This window comes from Furipterus horrens, unplaced genomic scaffold, assembly GCF_987537825.1.
Source record: "Furipterus horrens unplaced genomic scaffold, mFurHor1.1.pri manual_scaffold_7, whole genome shotgun sequence".
Taxonomy (NCBI): domain Eukaryota; kingdom Metazoa; phylum Chordata; class Mammalia; order Chiroptera; family Furipteridae; genus Furipterus; species Furipterus horrens.
The window spans coordinates 138904506-138924854 of record NW_028327177.1 but is presented as its reverse complement, the minus strand read 5'-3'; the positions used below and the strand labels follow the sequence as shown (position 1 = coordinate 138924854).

The following is a 20349-nucleotide window of genomic DNA, read 5'->3' as shown; positions in this document are numbered from 1 at the left end:
GGAAATTTTTACAAACTTGTTCAGTGTAAGATTGTTTTAAAATCTTTTTTTCTTCACCCTTTACCTTCTTCTACCTCCTGCCCCCCACCTTTCCCTCTATTATGTTTTAAAAATTTTTTTAAGATTCTCAAATCCTTAGAATAAGTCAGTTTGTAGACTTTGCCCATGTGGTGACTGCTGACTAGAAAGTTACTGTTTGCTACTTTTAGGTCTGTTTAAAAGTCCCCTAAGAGTAGATGCTCAAATGTTGTCATCACTTCCAGTGATAACAGGTGTGGTCCTCATTGACCCTGAGGGACTGTCGGCCTGAGGAGTAGGGACAGAGGAACTAAGAGAGCCCAGGGAGGTTAAAAGTCTTGGGCCCCGGATGCTCGGGAGCCACAAATGAGTTCTGAGTCCCTGCTGAAGTGACTCCCTCCTTTCTGCACAATTTTGTTAGGTTAACAGACACTCCTGATTTCCAGCTCAAATGCTGAATTAAGGCCCCTACCAGTCCCAGGAACTGGAGCGTCATTGTGGCGAAGGCAAACACTGATGTCCGTGGCACAGCGTTGCCCGGCATGTTGGCTGTACCCACTCCCAGGGTCCGCCTTCGGGATGGGGTCTGCTCAGGCTGCCCATGCCAGGAGGAAGAGCCAATGGGAACCAAAGCCCAGGTGACCCTGTGGTTTGCGTCCTTGAGCCTGGTGGAGATGGGAGGCCTAACGGACGTGAGAGGTGCAAGTGGAACTTCCCAGAGAGGGCAGTGGCACCAAATCAGGCCCTGGTCATGGTGGTCTGTTTCTGGAAGTGGCATGGGACCAGCTAGGAGCCCTGTTTGGTCCTGTGGGAACCTGCAGTCTACAAAGAATTCTCACCACTAATGGGACGTACCCTTCCCACTCCTATCTCTTCAGGGGGATTTCGAAAGTCCTTCTTGCCTCCTGCCTGGCCAGCCTGCAGAAGGGCCTAGCCCTGAGCCTCTGGCAGTTCATGGCCTTTCTAAAGAAGGGCTGGAGTTCAATGCTCCTATCTCTTTTCTCATCTTTCTATGAAAATTCCTGGGTCCTCTGTTCCCTAGGACTCCCTGCTCTCCTCCAAAGCCCTAGGGTCCGATCTGCTCTCGGTAGAGAGAACAGTAGGGCACTATATGGACTGCAGATTCAGAGCAGCTGGGTTTTGACCGTTTACATCCCTATTTCCCTGCCCGCCCACCCTCCATGGCAGGAATTCTTCGTATCTTTGGCTGCTCCTGATGGTCACCAGCACACCAGGATCCTGGCCGACACTGGGCATGCCGGGGGATGGGAGAGCCATCCTTGGAGCTATTTTCCTGGATGCCACCAAGTCACATTTTGAAATGTTTGCAGGCACCATCATGTGTTATGGGCAGACGGGAGCTGGCAAGACATACACCATGACGGGGGCAACTGAGAATTACAAGCACCGGGGGATCCTCCCTCGTGCCCTGCAGCAGGTAGAGAGTGGGCCCGCGGGGGGGTGCAGTCCCCCCTCTCTACCGTAGATGCTACCGACCACACGCCAGCCACTGGAGATAGTGGGGTCAGGCTGGAAAGCAGTTGCAGCTGTCAGGGGTGACAGGATGCACATGGTGGGGTGTGTGTGTGTGTGTGTGTGTGTCAGTGTGTCAGAGGCCTCAGGAAACCAGGAGTGCAGGTTCAGACTCTGGCCCACGCCCATGCTGAGCCTGTTTCCTCGTTTGTGAATGAGGGAGTGGGGCATGCTGACCGGCTTCTTGCTTCTCCAATGGCCTATGATCCTATAATAGGGTCTGGAGGTCTGAATCGTGTTCCTTCCTGGTTTTAATGAGGGGATGTGGACCATGCAGAGCTTCCTTACTGGCCCGCTCTGGCACCCACCACCACAGCCCTAGCAAGAGCCGAGAGGCAGCAGAGCAGGACGTGAGCTCTCAGGACTGAGTCTGCCCTGGGGGTCTGGGAAGTGTGACTAAAGACAGGATGGAAGGGCCTTCCTTTGGGGTTTGCTGGCCTGGGTTCTATGAGGACCCCTGGAAATGTGCCGCAAAGGGCTTTTCCCCAAAAGCATCTTGAGCTTTTATATCCCTGTCCTGTAAGAAGTGCAGATGTCCCTTTGGTACATAAACCATCCATGCTCTGAATTTTGAAGCAATACCCTTAATAATACACCATCAGAGCTTCAGGATCTCAGGATCTTAGACCTCAATATTCTAGCTCAGTGCTGCCCAGTAAAAATATAAGTCACATATGCAATTTCGAGTTTTCCAGTAGCCACATTTAAAAAAAAGTAAAACAGGTGAAATTAACTTTAATAATATATTTTGTTTAACTCAGGATATCCAAAATATCATTTCTACATGTAATCAATATGAAAATTATTGAGATTATTTTACATTTTTTTCTCATACTAAGTCTTTGAAATCTGGTGTATATTTTAAACTCACAGCACATTTCCATTTTAGACACTAAATATTCATCAGAAATACTTGATCTGTATTTACATTTCATAAAATTCACAGTTGAAAAAGTAGATTTATAAACCCAAGTTGTCCCAAACATATGTAAAGGTTTACCAATAACCGAATTTAGTATCAGTTTTTTCAATTTCAATTTCAATTCATTGAAATTAAATAAAATTTAAAATTCATTTCCTCGTTTGCACTGGCCACATTTCGACTGCTCAGCGGCCACCTGCAGCTAGTGTCTGCCGTATGGACAGCGCAGATCTAGACTGTTAGAGGAAAGTCAGCCTTGAAGAATCAACTAGCCCAGCTCTCGATTTGACAGATAAGAAAATTAAGGTCCAGAGAGGGGGAAAGACCAGTTCGAAGTCACCTACTGATAAGTGCCAGGGAGGGTGGGTATTAGGAGTTGAGATGGCTGAGTTCTGGCTTTGCTTCCTGCCTTACTAGCTGAGTGACCACAGACAAATCGTTTTATTGTGTGGAGCTTCCCACAGATGGGTATTGCCCTGGCCTGCTACAGTCACAGGGAATTAAGAGGATGGAATTAAATCACAGGTGTGAAAGAGGCTTATTCCGGGGAGACCTCACAAAACAAGAGATCTTCACTCCAGAGTCCTTTCCATTCATCATGCCTTCACTTCCCAGAACTGTACAAGCGTTAACCAATCTGTAAGTCAGGCCTGAAAGAACAAGATGATAATCAATTCCACCCAAAGGACTAAGCATTGTAATAATTGTTGTTGATGGCGACCATCACACCAACTAGACTGTAAATTGTTCTAGGGCAGGGAGCATACTTCTTGATGTTCCCTCCTGGGGCCAGGACTCCCCTCTCACGAGCGGGTCATTGCAGTTCCGCCCTTGGTGACCACTGTCCCACCTCTCGTCTAGGTTTTTAGGATGATGGAGGAGCGCCCCACACACGCCATCACTGTGCGTGTTTCTTACCTGGAAATCTATAATGAGGGCCTCTTTGATCTCCTGGCCACTCTGCCCTACGTGGGACCCTCCGTCACCCCAGTGACCATCGTGGAAAACCCTCAAGGGGTCTTCGTTAAAGGCTTGTCGGTCCACCTCACAAGCCAGGAAGAGGATGCATTCAGCCTCCTTTTTGAGGTGAGATGATCAAGTCGAAGGGTTTTTTCCTTCCTCCCTCTTCCTTCCTCCCTTCCTTTCTCTTATTTTTTCCTCACTCCCTTCTTCTTAGCTTTTTACTTCGATGATCAGAATGAAAATTAATATATACTCATTTAACAATTTTAACTAGTACTGAAAAAATAGGAATAAAAAATTCATTTATTTGCTTTCTACATATGGCAATAATGTGTATTTTGGCTTATTTCCTTCTAGTCTTTTTTCCGGTGCAGTTACATAGTTGAAACTATCCTTCACCCTACCCCCTACCTCCATTTTACATTAAATCACGGGCATTTGTGGGATAAATTAAAAAAAAAAAAAAAAAAAGGATTAATGTTCTTAGTATAGAAAAGCCTTTACAAATCAATTTTTAAATTCCACAGTGTATGTTATTCTTTCAAAGTCATATTGGTTGGAACTTCTGTACATTGCTGGTGACGTGGAAAAGGGTGTGGCCATGTTGTCAGCTTCCTAAAAAGATAAACAGTCATTTTATCCATAGGCCCCGAGCGATTCTTCTCCTAGAAATCTGCCCCCTGAAAAGGAAAGCGTATCTGCCTGCCTGTCCCTCCAGTTTTGAGAGCAGCGATCTCCCCTGTGACCTCACTTCTCTTACAGATTTGAGGAAGGCTGGGATTGTTCAATGTGCTCAGCTTTTTACTTGGTGTTAAGATGAAAGGGTAACTCCCAAGCCTCTTACACGTGGAACCAGAAACTGGAACAATCATGTCTTTAGATTTATTTCCTACTTTCCTAATTCTCTCTCCTGCAGATTAGCATCTAATTGTCACTTCAATCTCAGGTATTATATTTTTTATTTCCAAAAGTTCTATTTTGTCCTCTTTTAATCTTAGTAGTTATTATTATAGAACTTCATTCATTCCTTGTGTTTTCATTCCCTTTTGTTTCCTTAAAGTTATTAAACATGCTCACTTATATTTTTATATAATAAGCCCACTATTTCACCATTTTGCAGGGTGGCTGTGCAGTCTGCAGAGAGTCTTCCTACCGATTCTTGCTTACAGGGCCTCATTTCTATGTGTGTTTTGTGATTTGATTATAAGCTCTGCATCCTTGGAGCTTTACTGGTGTGCCTTCTTGGCAGCTTGGGTTGAAAGAATTTTACTTTACAGACTTTTTTTTCCTTTCAGGAGCCTAAGGGTAATTACCAGTCCGGAGCCTATTTATGTACTTATTTTCTTTATTTTTTGTTTTGTTTTATTTTTCTTTTTCCATCCAGGGCCTTTTAAAATCAAATGTTTATTTTAAGGCCAACAGAGTCTATTGGTAGCACATACTTATGTCCAATCGCATGTTCAGTGGAGACTGTGATTGTGAATCCTTGGAGACATTAATTTACCCCTTCTCTTCATCGTTAATGCCCATTCTGAAATAGTTTCCTTGCTCTCCACTTTCTGCAGCAGATTTGCCTCTTTCTCTTTTGCCAAAGGGCACAGACTTCGGGGACAGAGGGTATCAGACACCTCCCTTGGGTAGACCCAAAGCTTTTTGTGACTTCACCTGCATAGCTGGATTACAAGGTGCCCCGCCCCAAACTGTGAAGGGATTCTCCCACAGGTGTGTGTACACACATACACATACATAGAAACACCAGGCCTCTGAATCAGAAATCCGGGCTTTAGTCCTCAGAGCCTCACAGGGGTAAGAGTGGCTTTAGTAATATTGTAGCACAGTTTCCTACACCCCAATCTCTTATACTGCAACGCAGTGAGGGCAGATGTCACTCGTATTTACGAAGGGAATAGGGTGGCAGGGGTTTCCATATGACTGGAAAGGAATTCCAAAGTTATGAATCTCAGAGCTTATATAGGAGCTGCTATTGTAGTGCTCTTCCTCTCTGTGTGGGTAGAGAGAGATTTGGGGGTGGGGTGAGCAGGTAGGGAGGGGAAGGGAGAATGAGACAAGCATGCTTTTGTTTTGAAACGTAAGCAGATCCTCTCTGGGGAAAGGTCTCTACCCTGGAATTGATAAGCATTTGGCTCTGGAGGAGAAAGAACGATTTTGATCACCCTTTGAAAGGGAACAGATGGCTTGGGTGGGGGGGGGATGGGGAGTAGAGCAAGTCAGGGGAGGACACAGTGGCCTGAGAATGTGAAGAGCAAACTACTCTGCCAGAAGAAAAAGGAGATATTCTCTCTCTGTGTTAAATTATCTTTATAACTTAATTTCATCTCTCAGAGAAATACCAAGAAATCCAGCAAGGACTGCCTCACAGCAGTCTGCAGGTGTCCTCAGGGCAGTAAGAGCTGTGGTTCTTGCTTATTAGTTAGTGGATTCCACCTCCTGCTTTGGATCTGACCCCTGGGTACTTCCCTTCCTTTCTTGCAGTCAGCCACGCACTCAAAGTTGGCTGGGCATCATCCCACAAAGCGAATGGTCTGGCTGGTTTGATTCCCGGCTGGGGCACAAGCCTAGGTTGTGGGTTTGGTCTCTGCATGAGAGACACTGACCCCTTCTTCCCCCTATATCTAAAAAAAAAAAAAAAGAGGAAAAAGAAAGGGAAATTTAAATATCCTTTCATCTTTAGGTGTTTTGCTATAGATGGATTTCCGAATACTTAGTCCATTGTATTGCTGCTGAGATGTAGTACAAAAGGTGTAGGACTTGGAACTGGATTTCTTTCAAGCTGTGAAGACTTCCTCTTGAGCAAATCATGAATTTCTTCAAGACCCAATTTCCTGATCTATAAAAGTAGAGACACTAATAGTACCTTATCCCAAAAGGTTGTCATGAGAATCAGATGGGATCAGGCACTGTTTTCTTTTCTTTTTTAAATTGAGGTGTAATCGACATAGAACGTTATATGTTTTAGGTGCATATACAACATAACAATTTGATGTTTGTTCCTATTGCAAAATGACAACCACAATAAGTCTAATGAACATCTGTCCCCACACATAGTTCCAATTTCTTTTCTTGTGATGATAACTTTTAAAATCTACTCTCTTCAGCAACTTTCAAATATGCAACATGCTATTATTAACTATAGTCACCATTGCTGTAGCTTGTGTCTCCTGGCTTTTTCATTTTGTAAACACTCCAAGGTGGAATTGCTCGGTCACATGGTAGTTCTCTTTTTTACTTTTGGAGGAACCGCCACACTGTTTCCCATGGTGGCTGTGCTGATCGAGATCCGGCATTTTGAACACCCGCCGCAGGGCCCCGCACGCGGTCAGTGCTCAGCAGATGTCATTCAGAAGCACGGTTTTTGGTGTTTCTCGAGCACTGGCATTTAGAACTGAAGCAGGTGTTTTGTTAGCACCAATAATTCCTCAAACCTTGATGCCTTCTAGGGCTAAATCTTTGCTGAGCTCTGATGGCAGAAGGACAATTCTGAGGCCCAAAGAAGCTCACTATGGGATGGGGAAGGGAGAGGGAGACACCTGTGACGACCAGGACACACAGTGGGATTTGTGCTCCAGAGGTGACAGGCTCCTGGACAGCTGTGGGCCAGGCTGGGGCAGTTGGCAAAGGACTTCATGGAGAAAAGGGCACTCCCCTGGCTTTCAGAGGTTGTTTAATGGACACCAGAAGGACAGGGAGGAGGGTGTTTCAGAAAGAGGGGACTGAACGATAAAGGTGAAGTGATCCCCTACACTCCCTGCGAATGTCACTGTATTTGTAGGACAGGTTTACAGTGAGAGGGCTGTAGAAATATAGCCATGGGGGTCAGCCACGCCTGCTTCACAGCCCAGGACCCTCGACATCCCCTGCTCTTTGGGTGCTCCACTCCCTCCAGGGGGCCATGGCATCAGGGTTTCCAGGCTTATGCATAACACTTCTCAGGGCCCTTTTTTTTCTCTAAGAGCAGCCATTTCCCCCACACCTCCTTTTAAATGTATTCTGGTCAGAGGGCCAATCCTGTGAATTAGAGGCAAGGGCCTGCTGTTCTTTTAAAAATACAAATTACTGATTTTTTTTCAAAAATTTAAAAGTAGTATATGTTCACTGTAAAAAAATAAAATGGAGGCACAGACATGTATAAAAAAGAAAAAATGACCTATAAATCCCAACCCAGAAGAGGCTATTATGGACATCTTGGGAGCAGTATCTGTTTATTCCTTCTTCTCTGAGTGCATTTGCTGCCTTAGATTGTATCATCAGAGAATTTTGTCCTGCGTCCTGGTGATGTGGTGTTTCACCCTGGCCGACTTGCTTATGCTAAGCCATCCTTGCATGCTAGGCGTCAATCCCACGGGATCGCATTAATGTGGTGTCCGAGTCAGTTCACTCTGATTTTGGATTCTGCTTCCCTCCGTTATTAAAAACCACTCGCCAGCATTTTCCCGCCTACACTGCGCTCCATTGTACAGATACGTCATTCCCTATATAGAGTGATCATAATTCAATATTTATGAACATTTTGAAGCCACTTAATTTTTCTTGCCGTTTTGCTTTTCAGAAAGCTATACAAATTCACACATCCCCAGCAGTGGGAGTAAGTATGGGTCTGGACTCCAATTTGTCTCTCTTCCTACTCATTGAAAAGTGAGATTTTTCTGGAAGGCCTGGCTGACTGCAATAATATGAAATCACCTGTGTAATTGTCAGTATAGTTAAAATGACCCTAATGCCCTGTTATTTAAGTGTTTCAAAACGTTGTCCACATTTTCCTCCTCTTCAGGGAGAAACCAACAAGATTATAGCCTCCCACACGATGAACAAAAACTCATCCAGGTCACACTGCATTTTCACCATCTACATGGAGGTAAGCGAGCTCTTTGGCTAGCCTGGGCATGGTGGCCCAGTCCCTGGGGCCTGCTCAGTCAGAAGCGTCTCCCTGGGAAGCTGCCGTCTAATCTCTGTCTGGATGTTTCCTAGGCCCATTCACGGACCTTATCAGATGAAAAGTATATCACTTCCAAAATTAACTTGGTGGATCTAGCAGGCTCAGAAAGGCTGGGAAAGTCTGGGGTAAGTTGGGTGTGGGGGAGCAAGAGGTTCTTTCTCAACAAGCCATGGCCCTGTTTCTGACATAGTGGCCCATGCACATGGGCCTGTCCCTCTTCATGAGCACAGTCCTGAACTAGGCACGGTAGAGCATGTGGGCTTGATCCTGAGGAGCCGGAGGGACAGAATTAGCAGAGGCAGTTCCTACCCGACAGGACTTCTGTAAAGTTTAAATGAGATCATGGCCCCTAAATTCTTAGCAAGGTGCCTGGCATTCAGTAAGGGCTCCACAAATGCTCCATGCTAGTGATTAGCATTTCTCTGTATATAGTGTGAGTGTTCACAGGAGTATTTGTATGAGTATTTCATCTCAGATAAATATTTATGAGTGTATTAGCATGATATTTACAAGAGTATACAGCTGAAACTAATATAAAATAGTATTGAATACCAACCATAATTGACAATTTTTTTTTTTAAAGAGTTCCTTAGACTAAGAGCAGTAAGATATGGCTCCTAATTTTAGCTCTATTATAAGTTAGAATCAATCTTTTAACCTCTCTGATTGTTGTTTGGATAATAAGCTTTCCCCTATTTAAAACTTAATATTGTGGCTAATTGGCAGGGTAATGTATATCAAAGTATTTTTGACTTTTATGTATGAAGGAGTATTATGATTAGACTCATTAAAATTCCAATTTCAAACATTGTCTATTAACATATACAACTTCAAAAGATATGTTAAAATGTCCAGGTGGAAAAATACATGAGCATTCTTTGTGTATTCATGTAAGTGTTTGTATTTGTATAAATATTCACAGGATTATTTGCTCAAGTATTTGCACAAATATTCATATGTGTATTCGTATTAGTGTGAACCTTAAATATTTATATGAATATTCACATAGTATTTATATTCACATGAGCATTCGTGAGTAATTTGCATGAGAGTTCCTGTGAGTATTGGTATTATTAGCCCAAATGGAATACAATCCCTTGACACAGAGAGAAGACCCTGGGGTTTTGGCAAGGAGGCTCTGGCAGTGCTCTTAACGGGATAGTCTCTCCACTTGGTCTAAAGTAAAACTGACCTTTGGTTTGTAGTCTGAGGGCCAAGTCCTGAAGGAAGCCACCTACATCAACAAGTCGCTGTCATTCCTGGAGCAGGCCATCATTGCCCTCGGGGACCAGAAGCGGGACCACATCCCCTTCCGGCAGTGCAAGCTCACCCATGTCCTGAAGGACTCGTTAGGTGAGGGTGTGACTGGTGCACAAGGAGGAGGGAACGGCCTTGGCATACCTGCTGCCGGTGATGATGGAACTGCGCCTTCCTGGTGGCACGGACTTAACATGCAGCCTTTGCACAGTGACCTAAGACACACCTGAAAAGGCAGAATTAAGCATAGTGCCCTCTTCTTGTTCCTACAACATGTCATGCTGTTCACTCCCCAGAACATGAGCCCAAGCTTTTGCCTCTACTAGGAATACCTTCTTGTTTCCTCTCATCCCTAAGCCAGCTGGCAGAATCCTTCCTCACCTTGAAGACCCAGGTGGAGGGCCTCTCCCATGACATCTTCCCGTCCCCTACAGTCTCCCTGCCAGAGGGGTGGAAGCTGTGTCTTGTCATCCTTGTGTCCCCAGGGTTTTGTGTTGGGCCTGATGATGCTGTCGTTTGGAGTCTGATTATCCCTTGAGTGCTACCATCAGCAAAACATGCCCCTGCCCTTCCTGGTCTCCTGTTCCCTTGGTTCCTCTTTTGGGTACATCTGGCAGCCTCTCCACTGCTCCTCCCTCTTCCACTTGCCTCGCAGCCTCAAACATGCAGGTGTGTCCTCTCTGACTCTGTGTCTTAGTCAGCTTGGGCTGCTATAACAAAATACAAAATACCACAGACTGGGTGGCTTAAACAACAGACCTTTGTTTCTCACCATTCTGGAGTCCAGAAGTCCCGGAACAAGGTCTGGCAGGGATGGTTTCTGGTTAGGACTCTTTCTGACTTGTAGATGGCTGCTTTCTCACTGTGTCTTCACATGGCAGAGAGAGAAAGAGGCTATAAAGAGAGACAGGGCTCTAGTCTCTCTCTTCTTATAAGGGCGCTAATCCCATCTTGGCACCCCATCCTCCTAAAGGCCCCACCTTCAAATACCATCACATTGGAAGTTAGGACTTCAACATACAAATGTTGGAGGCACACAAACATTCAATTCCTAACAGACCCCCACCAGCCTCAAAAGAATTTCTTGGCAGAAAACCCACATGGTTCATGGCCCTTCCGTGTCCTGCTTTCTGCAGGGGGAAATTGCAATATGGTCCTTGTGACAAACATCTATGGAGAAGCTGCCCAGTTAGAAGAGACGGTACGTAAAGACAGCCAATGTGACCAGGTTGGAACCCCTCCTCGTGGGTGCCAGGGCTGGGTGAGGCTAGCTCCAGGCTGGCTCAGCTGGCACACTAGCCATACACATGGTCAGGGCAGAGGGATCCAGGGAGTGAGTCAGAGCCAAAATCGCTGAGGAGGGTCCAGCCAGGGTCCAGAGACTGAGTACCAAGGGGGCAGAAGCTATGTCAAGGAAGAGGCAAAGCAGGAGGCAGGCTCGGCCCGGGGGCCTAGGCAAGGAGAGGAGGCCGAGAGCCAGTTCTGAAGGTGCTGCTCCTGGGAGGTGAAACCAAGGGCAGCTGGTTCCTTATTCTTCATAATCACACGTGTTTAAAAATCTCGAAAGTAACCAGGGTTCTAGGCCGTGGTTATAACACCGGTATGAGCCGATAGGTACTAAGCATCTGCCTCGTGCAAAATGCAGGTGGCTGGTGGGGGAGCAGCCCAGTAGAGATGCATCGTACATGGCCTTGGCTTCCGAGTTTCCAGTCATGGCCCTAAGGAATGTGAGAGGCCCAGATGGTGGAGTCCTTCAGAGGCAGGGGCAGCTGGGAGGGGACTTTTTCCTGAAGCCGGGCTGAGGAAGACTGGTGGTAGGGAAAGTAGCAACGTGCCTGACAGAGGCGTTGGTGGGCCTGACGGTGTGGCCACGCCAGGAACATCTGGCCACCGCAGCGTGCGGCTCGGGAAGGCGAGGAAGGAGAAACTGCAGGCGCTGGCTGGGGCCGTGGCTGCTCTGCAGCTGGCTGGGGCCGTCATGGGGTTTGAGTAGCGAAGGGTGTGGCTAGAGTTGTAACTCAGGGAGATCTCCCAGCAGCAGGACACCAGGGAAAGGGAGGAGTGTATGAGAAGCAGAGGCCTTAATACGGACTGGGACAGTGACACAGGCGAGCCCGCACAGCTGGGCGCCCCGCCCGGGGCTCCCTCTCTCCCCTGAAGGGCCACCCCCATCATAATAGGGTTTGGAAAGCTCTCCATAGACATTGTGCTTTTAAAACGGGGGTGTTTAGAACAAGCTTCGGTCGTCCTGATAGTCCACTCAGGTCGTCTCCAGGGACACTGCAGAGCAATACGCTCCTGCAGGGCCTCCCAGCTCCTCGGGGAAGCTTCCCTGCTAAGTGTCCTGGGACCTGGGAGGCCAGGGATGGGAGCGCCATCTGCTGTGCAGGCAGCATCCCCAGAGGAAGGCCGCAGGAACCTCCAGGTCTCACAGTATCACAAAATGTGGCTGAACCCCGGCAGGAGCCATATGAACACTGGGCCTCCTGGCTGCCTTGTTGAGCAAGGTGCCCTTGGAGGCAGTGGAAGGCCTCTGTCCCTTTGTCCCCATCCCAGAGATAGTCACTGCACAGGAAGCAACTCTCCTGGTACCTGGGGCGCCCGCAAGCTTGTGCGCACACCGCTCAAGACCTGTGCCCAGAACTGAGCCCACAGAGTCCTGAGGAGCAGCTGGAGGGGGTCTCAGGGTTTGGGATAAAGGCATATTGAGGGTGTGGAAGCTAGTGATTCTCTTCTCTAAATGTTTTAAAACTTTCGAACGTTCCCTGTCATGGGTCATGCATGCGGCTTTATGTGTTGACACTGCATGTGTGTGTGGGCGTGACCCCAGGGAGGGACTGGTAGCCACGCTTGCTGCTGTGCTCAGAGCAGGAGCCTGGCCTCACCCCACACAGAAGCAGCGCCAACTGTGATGACGGCGGCTCTTCCTGGGGGCTCCGGGGCCCAGCTCTGTCCCGAGCACCGTACACACCTCAGGACCAGTCTCCCGGTGACGCCGCCTTTACAGGGCAGTTACAAGACCTGTCTGAGGTTGCACGGCTGGCCAATGGCAGAGCTCTTAACCCCCAGACCAGACCGCCAGAAGAAGAGACCTCTCAGTCCTTCCTTTGGGCCACTTCTGGGTGACCCATTCCCTGTCGTCCCCCCCTGCCCACCTCAGTTTGCTTCCCTATTTCAGGGCTTTGAGTCAGCCCAGCACAGTATGAGGTGGTGATCTTGGGACAGCCTCGTTCCACCACTGGTTGTCCCCACTTCCACGGAGGCGGCCATCCGCCCCTCACATAACATCAGGGCAGTGGGGCAGTAGGGGGCTCCCTAATGTCATTTCGTGGGTCCAGAAGACACTGCAGGTCAATTTGGAGCATGTCTCTAAACAGAGATCTGTTATTCCTCATGGGATCCTTTTACCTGTTTTGAAAATGTCTCTTCTCAATAAGTAATTGGCCAAAAACAGAGAGGTCTGTCTGATCTATTTTCAGCTGTCCTCACTGCGGTTCGCAAGCAGGATGAGGCTGGTCACCACTGAGCCTGCCGTCAACGAAAAGTATGATGCCGAGGTACTAAGGGACGTGTGGGCAAGCCTCTCACTGTGGGGAAGGGGTGTGAACCGGTTTGCTGCCTGGGTCACATGAGCCTGGCTTCTCTTTTTGCCTCAACCAAAGATGCAATCCTGGGTCAGTCCCTTTCATTCTGGGATAGGCCAGAGTCTTCAGTCCCTGGACCCCTTGGGAGCTGCCACCAAGGTGAAATGGCTAGGTCAGGCCTTCATCCGGTTCGTATGTAGGGCCTCAGGGCCGCTGAGCACCCTGGGCTTCTGTGTGAGAGTTCCTTACAGCTGTTTCAGGGATAGATGAGTGTGGGCCTTCTCTCAGACCCAGCTGGGTGTGTCTCTACAGACCCTCCTGCCTCCCAGCCGGGCGATCCCTCCCGGCAAGCAGAGCTGACCGGAGGGGATGTTCAGCATTATCATTAATTGTGGAAGTGCAACTTAAAACCTTAGTGGAATTCCGCCCCCAGACTAGCAAACGTGAGAATTTTTGTGACAGTGCAAAATGATGGGGAGACGTCCTGAAACAGGAGCCCCTCTCTTTCTGGTTAGAGTAGAACGGAGACAACCGCTTTGGAGAGCATTTCTGGCAACTTCTAGTAAAGTAAAAGCACATTTGCTGATCATTTGGCTCTCCTTTAAAATGCTTATGGAGTCATAGTTCCTGCAGATAGGAGTATCTGCGTGCCCTAAGCTCATGGCACACCAGTTACACTTCCCAGATTCTAAATCCTGGAGGAAAGTGACAGACCCTGTGGCTCTGCGGGACTAACCCACCAGGTGGAGGTGGAGGAGGGAACAGAGCTTCGAGCTGGTTCTGACTTGAGCAGGCATGAGAATCGCCTTGTGGGCCTGTTGAATCGCAGGTCCCTGGACCCACCCCCGTCATTCCTGATTGCATCCATTTGGGAGGAAGCCTGCGGATTCTCACTTCTAGAAGTTTCCCAGTGCTGCCGCTGCTGCGGCTGTTCTGAGGCCACACTTTGAGAACCACTGGCTAGGGCATTAAGAGCCCTGGCCCCTTCATCAGCCAGACACCCTTTCTAAGCCTCAGTTTCTTCATTTGTGAACTTGAGGAGTAACAAAATACATTCTCTCAAAAGATGTGGCAAAGAATAAGATAATGGAGCCCTGGCTGGTGTGGCTCAGTGGATTGAGAGCCAGCCTGTGAACCAAAGGGTCACCTGTACAGTTCCCAGTCAGGGCACATGCCTGGGTTGTGGGTCAGGTCCCCAGCTGGGGGCGTGCAAGAGGCAACCACACAATGATGTTTCTCTCCCTCTTTCTCCCTTCCTTCCCTTCTCTCTAAAAATAAGTACTTTTTTAAAAATAATAAGGTAATGAGTGGAAACCTCCTAGCACAGTGCTGTCATGTTGTAAATGGTCAGTAAATGTTATCTAACACTCTCTTCACTTCTTCAGATCTACCTGTCAGTTCTATGTATTAGTCTAGAGACATTCCCAGGTATGTGTGTAAAGAGATTTACAGCAGACAGTGCTCACACTGCTTATTGTAATGGTGAGAAGTTAGGAACATGATCACTAGCCTTTAACAGGAGAGGAAGTAGCTCAGTGAATCATGGAGGGAGGGAGCCAGAGCTAGGGCTATGAGCGTGGATAATCTATGAGCCCACCCGAAGGGGACAACCTTGGAGCTACCCAGAGGGGCAGAGCCAGGATGGACCCGGCTCCTGTGCCTTAACTGCCAGGCTTTGTGCCCTGAATTACCACAGAGCCCCCAGGACTCCAAGGTTTTGCCACCCCTTGCTGCGGACTGGTCAACAGCTTTGGTCCCAGGATCCAGCTGTCAGGGGCTCCCTCCAGTGGCCATTTTTTGACAGCTAAAGGAGGCCCTGTTTTTCACAGTGAAGGGTCTCAGCATCAAGTCCCTTGTGTCTCTTATATGAAAGGCACTCAGACAGTATCTCTCAAAGGTAAAATAACTTAAGAATTCTGTTTCTGGAACTGTATCATCTACCCATTCACCTAAAGTTTATGGAGTGCTTACTAGGTGCCAGGCACTTTTTAAAGCACCTGGGATGCATTAGTGTACAGATAAAAACACAAAGCTCTGTCCTTGAAGAGCTGACGGTCTGCCAGGGCTGGGAGAGACAGATAACAATAAACATAAGAAATAGGTCAATTCTAGATCCTGCCATTTGCAACAACATGTATGAACCTGGAGGACATTATGCTAACTGAAATTAGCCAGACATAGTAAGAAAAATACTTCATGATCCAACTTGTATGTACGACCTAAAAAAAGTCAAATTCATAGAGGAGAAAAGTAGAGTGGTGGTTGCCAGGAGTGCTGGCTGGGGTAGAGGAGGGGGGAGATGTTGGTCCAGGGGTACAGATTCTCAGTTATAAAGGTAAGTTTTGAGGCGCTAATGTCCAGCACAGTGACCATGGTTAATAATACTGTGTCGTATACTGGAAACTTGCTAAGACAGTAGATGTCAGATACTCTTAACGCACACAAAAATGGTAGCTAGGTGAGGAGATGGTTATGTTAATTAGCTTGGTTGTAGTAATCATTTCACTATGTATAGCTATACCAAACCCTCACGTTGCATACCTTAAATATATACATTTATTTATTTGTTTAAAAAAGATTTTATTTATTTTTCGAGAGAGGACAAGGGAGGGAGAAAGAGGGAGAGAGACATCAATATGTGGTTGCCTTTCATGCACCCTCAACTGGGGACCTGACCCACAACCCCGGCCTGTGCCCTGACTGACAATGGAACTGACAGCCCTTTGGTTCACAGGCCGGTGCTCAATGCACTGAGCCACACCAGCCAGGGCTATATAACTTTTCTTTAAAAAACATTTAAAAACCAAAATGGGTAAGTTTTAGAGCTTCACTTGTTCAATACAGTAGCCAGTACATACACGTAGCTACTTAAAGTGGTTACAATTTTTTAAAAATTTACTCCCTCAGTCACACTTGTCACATTCCAAGTGTTTAATAGCTCTGAGTGGCTCATGGCACAGAAGCAGAACATTTCCATGATTATAGAAAGTTCTATTAGACAGCAGTGCTCCCTATAGGGTATGTTGGTGATAGATATGTGCCTTGAAAAAATTAGAGCAAGATTTTTTAAAAGTGGTGTGGGGCTTGGGGGCAGTTAGGGTAGTTGACATATGCCTAATTTAGAAGCTTCTGAACAAAATCTCAGAGGAGGCGAGGGAGTGAGCCATGAATATGCCTCGGAATAGAGTGTCCCAGGCACAGGGAACTGGCAGGGCAGAGGCGGCTGTGTGCTAATTTGGTGGGAGTGGGGAGAGCAGTACAAAAGAGGTAATGGGGGGCAGATCGCGTAGAGACACAGAGATTACTATGTTGTGCTAAAGACACCTATAAGGACACAGAGATAAAAGAAAAGTGCAGAGATATTCTTACAACACTGTTCGTAGCAGCAAAAACTTGGAGGTGACACATATCAGTGGGAACAGTGAGGCCTTTGTGCAGTGACTGGCCAGGATGGAGGTGAAAGATAGGGCTGTGCATGGGAGGCATCCTGGAGGTGTGGGCTGCACCAAGGGGCCATTACCCTCGTACACTGGGAATATCCTGGGAGCTGGGTTTTGAGGTGGCCCTAGGGGAGCCTGTGTTCACTCTGTTCTTAAGTCTTCTCTGCTGTAAGAGGCAGAAGCCAGGGACGGCTGAGGTCTCTTGGACCCTAAACTCACCCAAATTGGGGAAAAGTCACCAGTGGGGAGAGAATTGTCCAGATGCTGAGATCACAGTCCATGGACCGCCAGGAAGAGCTAAAGTATCCGAGCAGAGGATAGGGAACTGTGGGCTTGAAGCAGAAGCAGCAAGGTGGCCGTTCTGACTGTCCTCCCCGCCCCCACCAACTGCTTCCCTGGCAGCGAATGGTCAAGAACCTGGAGAAGGAGCTGGCACTGCTCAAGCAGGAGTTAGCCATCCATGACAGCCTGGTAAGGGGCTAGAGGTGGGGATGGGGTGACTAGAATGTTAGAGGGCCGGGGTCAGAGGGACAGAAGTACTGGGGGGTGAGGGGGCAAGAGGGTCAGGGCAGGGATGCGAGGTGGGCAGAGGGACTGGAGGGACTGGGGGCCAGATGGGTAGGGGGGCCATGTAGGCAGGGAGACTGGAGGAACAAAGATGGGGGTGCTGGGGGGCCAGGGCATCAGATGGGCAGGGGACAGAGGCAGGCAGTAAGCAGGAGGACAAGGGGCAGGGGGCCAGGGGCCTGGCAGGTTAGGGTTCAGGGGCAGACACCGTGGTGGGTCAAGATCAGGGGAGGTGGGGCGGGTTGAGGGGTGTGGAGTGCGGCACCAAGGAGCCGGGAGTGCAGAGGTCGGGGTTGGCGTACTCCAGCAGCCTGCCTGGGTGGATGCTCATGCTTCAGAGGGGCCTCAAGGCAGAGGCAGCCACTGTTCTCCCATGGCCCTCATCTTAGACTCTGCCGGCAGAGCAGCAGACCCGCGTTGGGCGGCCTGTCCTTCCCTCCCTGACTTGGTTGTCCCTTGCTGCTGGAGCACCTGGCCTGAGTCAGGCCCTCTGCACCGGGACCTGATGGTGATGGGACTAGAGCTGGCTTGGTGGCCAGGGCCTGTGCCCATCCTGCCCACCTCGGTTCTCAGAACGTCCCTTGCCGTCCCTACTTGGGCTCAGGTACTTCGAGCTTATGGACATGTTCTTCCTCCTCCAAGGCCAACCGCTCCCTTGTGAACTATGACCCCATGGATGAAATTCAGATTGCTGAGATCAACTCCCAGGTGCGGAGGTACCTGGAGGGGACACTGGATGAGATTGATGTAAGGAACCCCTCCTTAGGACCCCCATGTCCAACTAGCCAGGGCCTCCCTGTCCCGGGCACACCCCAACATGTGCTGTGCTGGCCATAGAACCTCACACTAAGTGGGTGCAATGGGTGTAGGGTGGGTGGTGGTCGACCCCTGGCCTCAGAGGCCCTTGAGCCCACCAAGGTCTCAGCTTCCATGTTTAGGGTTACGAGGCTGTGGGTACCCCATGGAGTGGCTAGCAGCCTGGACAGCCTTGTACGTTGGCAGCCGTCCGTCTCAAGAGACGATGGTGTAGCTTCTTAAGAGTCTATCTGCACCACCGAGAATGGCTGTGCAGTCCGACTCGGGAGTGACACGGTATCTGTCTCCTCCCGTGTTGAATCGACATCTTGTGATGACGCTGGAGTGTCCTCTCCAGTGAAGCTGAAGCTACAGAGCCTGGGCAGGGTGATATGGAGGGTCTGCTGTTGCCCATGCAGCAGACCCCCCCTCTCTTCGCAGCTGAAGGGTCCAAGGGAAAGACGGAGTCAATACAGCTTGGCTTCAGGTGCGCCGCAGGAGTTGCCGGTGTTGACTACAACGTCAAACCGCCTTAGGGACTCCGGCTCCAGATTTTCTGTCGGGGTTTACTCCCTTAGCCTTTCCCCTGAAGAGGTATGCCGCAAGGCAGCGGAGGTTTTTTGGAATCAGAGTTTTCCTTCTCTGATGTGCCCTGACTGGAAGATCGAACCAGCGACACTTAGCTCGCAGGCCGACGCTCAATCCACTGAGCCAAACCAGCCAGGGTGACAGCCTTGTACACACAGGAAGTAATCCATCACTGGGACACAAGCGGGCCCTGGAGCCAGGCTGCGCAGGATCGAAGCCCACTTAAGCTGCTCCTTGCTGAGTGACTTCAGCAAAATGCTCCACCCTGTGTACCTTGGTAGCCTCACAGTTACAGTGGGGAAGGTAACTGAGAGGGATGAACTGAGCTGTAGCACTTCCAGTACTGGCTGTGGCAGGTGGAATAAGGCCCTTAAGGGATGATGATGGTGCTGGCTATCTATATGGAAGACCCCCCAGGGCCCAGGTGGGCCAAGGAGGAAGACAGCCACACAGTAAAGGACCCTCAGGGGGAAAAATGCATTCTGTTTTTACAGAGCAGGCCAGCAAACTCTTCATCAGGGAGCTGCATGGGCAGCCCGGCCCCCACCCTCCATCCTGTTACTGGGGGCAGCTGGGATAGCTGAGGACTATGCTCTCCCTGCCTCCCCAGCAAGGGCAGCCCCACTGACCCCTGGTCAAGGGCAATGCTTGTGGGTTTTAGGACCAAGAGGGAGGCTGATGGCCTTCCTCCAGCCACAGGCGCCTATGGTTAGGAAAGGAAACTTGTGAAAGCAAGAGAGAGCTGAGGACAACAACTTTGATTTATTTATTTATTAGTATTTTCAAGAACTAGAATCATTTTGATTTTACAGAGATCGTCACTTAGAAAAGGTAATTTTTATAGCCTCAGTAAATACTCAGTTTGAAAACTGCTAATCAGGTGTTCCTCTGTTCTTGAGAAGGGCTTGTATAACTGCCACTTCTGTCGAAAGGCTGTTTGCAGATGTCCTGCTCTTGAGACAGATGGTCAGTGGCTTGGCCCATGGGTCCTGGCTTCTTTGCTAACATAGACACAGCCTTGGTCCCGTGGTGCTGAGGTCTAACCTCTGCCTTGCTCTCTTCTCTCCAGATAATAAACCTCAGACAGATCCGGGAGGTGTTCAACCAGTTCCGGGTGGTTCTGAGGTAAGGGACCCTCCTGACCCACTCGACTCCTGCATCAGGCTGCCGTTTTCATTTCCTGTGCTTTGGATGTGTTCTCCAAGGACACTGCCTGTCTCTCATGTGTGAGGAGCCAGATCAGGGTCCTCGGGATGTGTCCAGGCTCCTGGTGTCCCTGAAAGTCGCTGCCCCTGAGCTCTCAGATCCTCCCACCCTTCCTTTCCCTGGGGGAAGCCTAGACGACAGCCCTCCATTTAAGGGCTACTCAGAGAGGGGGGCAGTCCCTTGTGGATGTCTCCTGAGTTCATCAGTTGGACAGGATGCCCTGAACGTGGCCAGAGCAGGGCATCGTGATTACTCCCTGCTCCCCCAGCCCCATCTCAGGAGGCATCTGTGGTTTATTTGGATGTACACATACCTGTAGCTGGAGTGGCTTATGCTGGGTAGTATCACAGAAGCTGGTCACGTGATTCCGAAGGGCCTGCTAGAGACAGAACCCAGGTGGGGCACGTGGTCCCAACGCAGGCTTATGGTCCCGTTAAAGTCGCCTTGGAGCAGATGTGCCGGGCACACAGGGTGCACCCGGCAGATCTGGGGGCTTGACAATGAGTATGCACATTGGGGACT

General features: G+C 49.0%; 1 protein-coding gene and 1 long non-coding RNA gene across 3 annotated transcripts in view; one reads left to right on the top strand and one right to left on the bottom strand.

The window, feature by feature from the left end:
• The window catches only part of KIF9 (kinesin family member 9), a 35855-nt gene that overhangs the window by 6079 nt on the left and 9427 nt on the right, over positions 1-20349 (top strand). Inside the window, exons 4-13 of the mRNA XM_090284644.1 lie at positions 1350-1456; positions 3335-3559; positions 8226-8309; positions 8423-8515; positions 9596-9743; positions 10784-10848; positions 13127-13204; positions 17074-17142; positions 17881-17985; positions 19676-19746. Coding sequence (XP_090140770.1) covers positions 1350-1456; positions 3335-3559; positions 8226-8309; positions 8423-8515; positions 9596-9743; positions 10784-10848; positions 13127-13204; positions 17074-17142; positions 17881-17985; positions 19676-19746 — 1045 coding nt within the window. The remainder of the gene's footprint in view (positions 1-1349; positions 1457-3334; positions 3560-8225; positions 8310-8422; positions 8516-9595; positions 9744-10783; positions 10849-13126; positions 13205-17073; positions 17143-17880; positions 17986-19675; positions 19747-20349) is intronic.
• On the bottom strand, positions 1609-20252 carry LOC150005391 (uncharacterized). 2 transcript variants are annotated; one of them, XR_016512450.1, is made up of 4 exons: positions 20141-20252; positions 10420-10541; positions 9583-9862; positions 1609-4051 (listed from the first exon to the last, which is right to left on the bottom strand). It is a non-coding gene; the product is annotated as an uncharacterized LOC150005391 (long non-coding RNA). The 2 variants fall into 2 exon arrangements; XR_016512451.1 differs by lacking the exon at positions 9583-9862.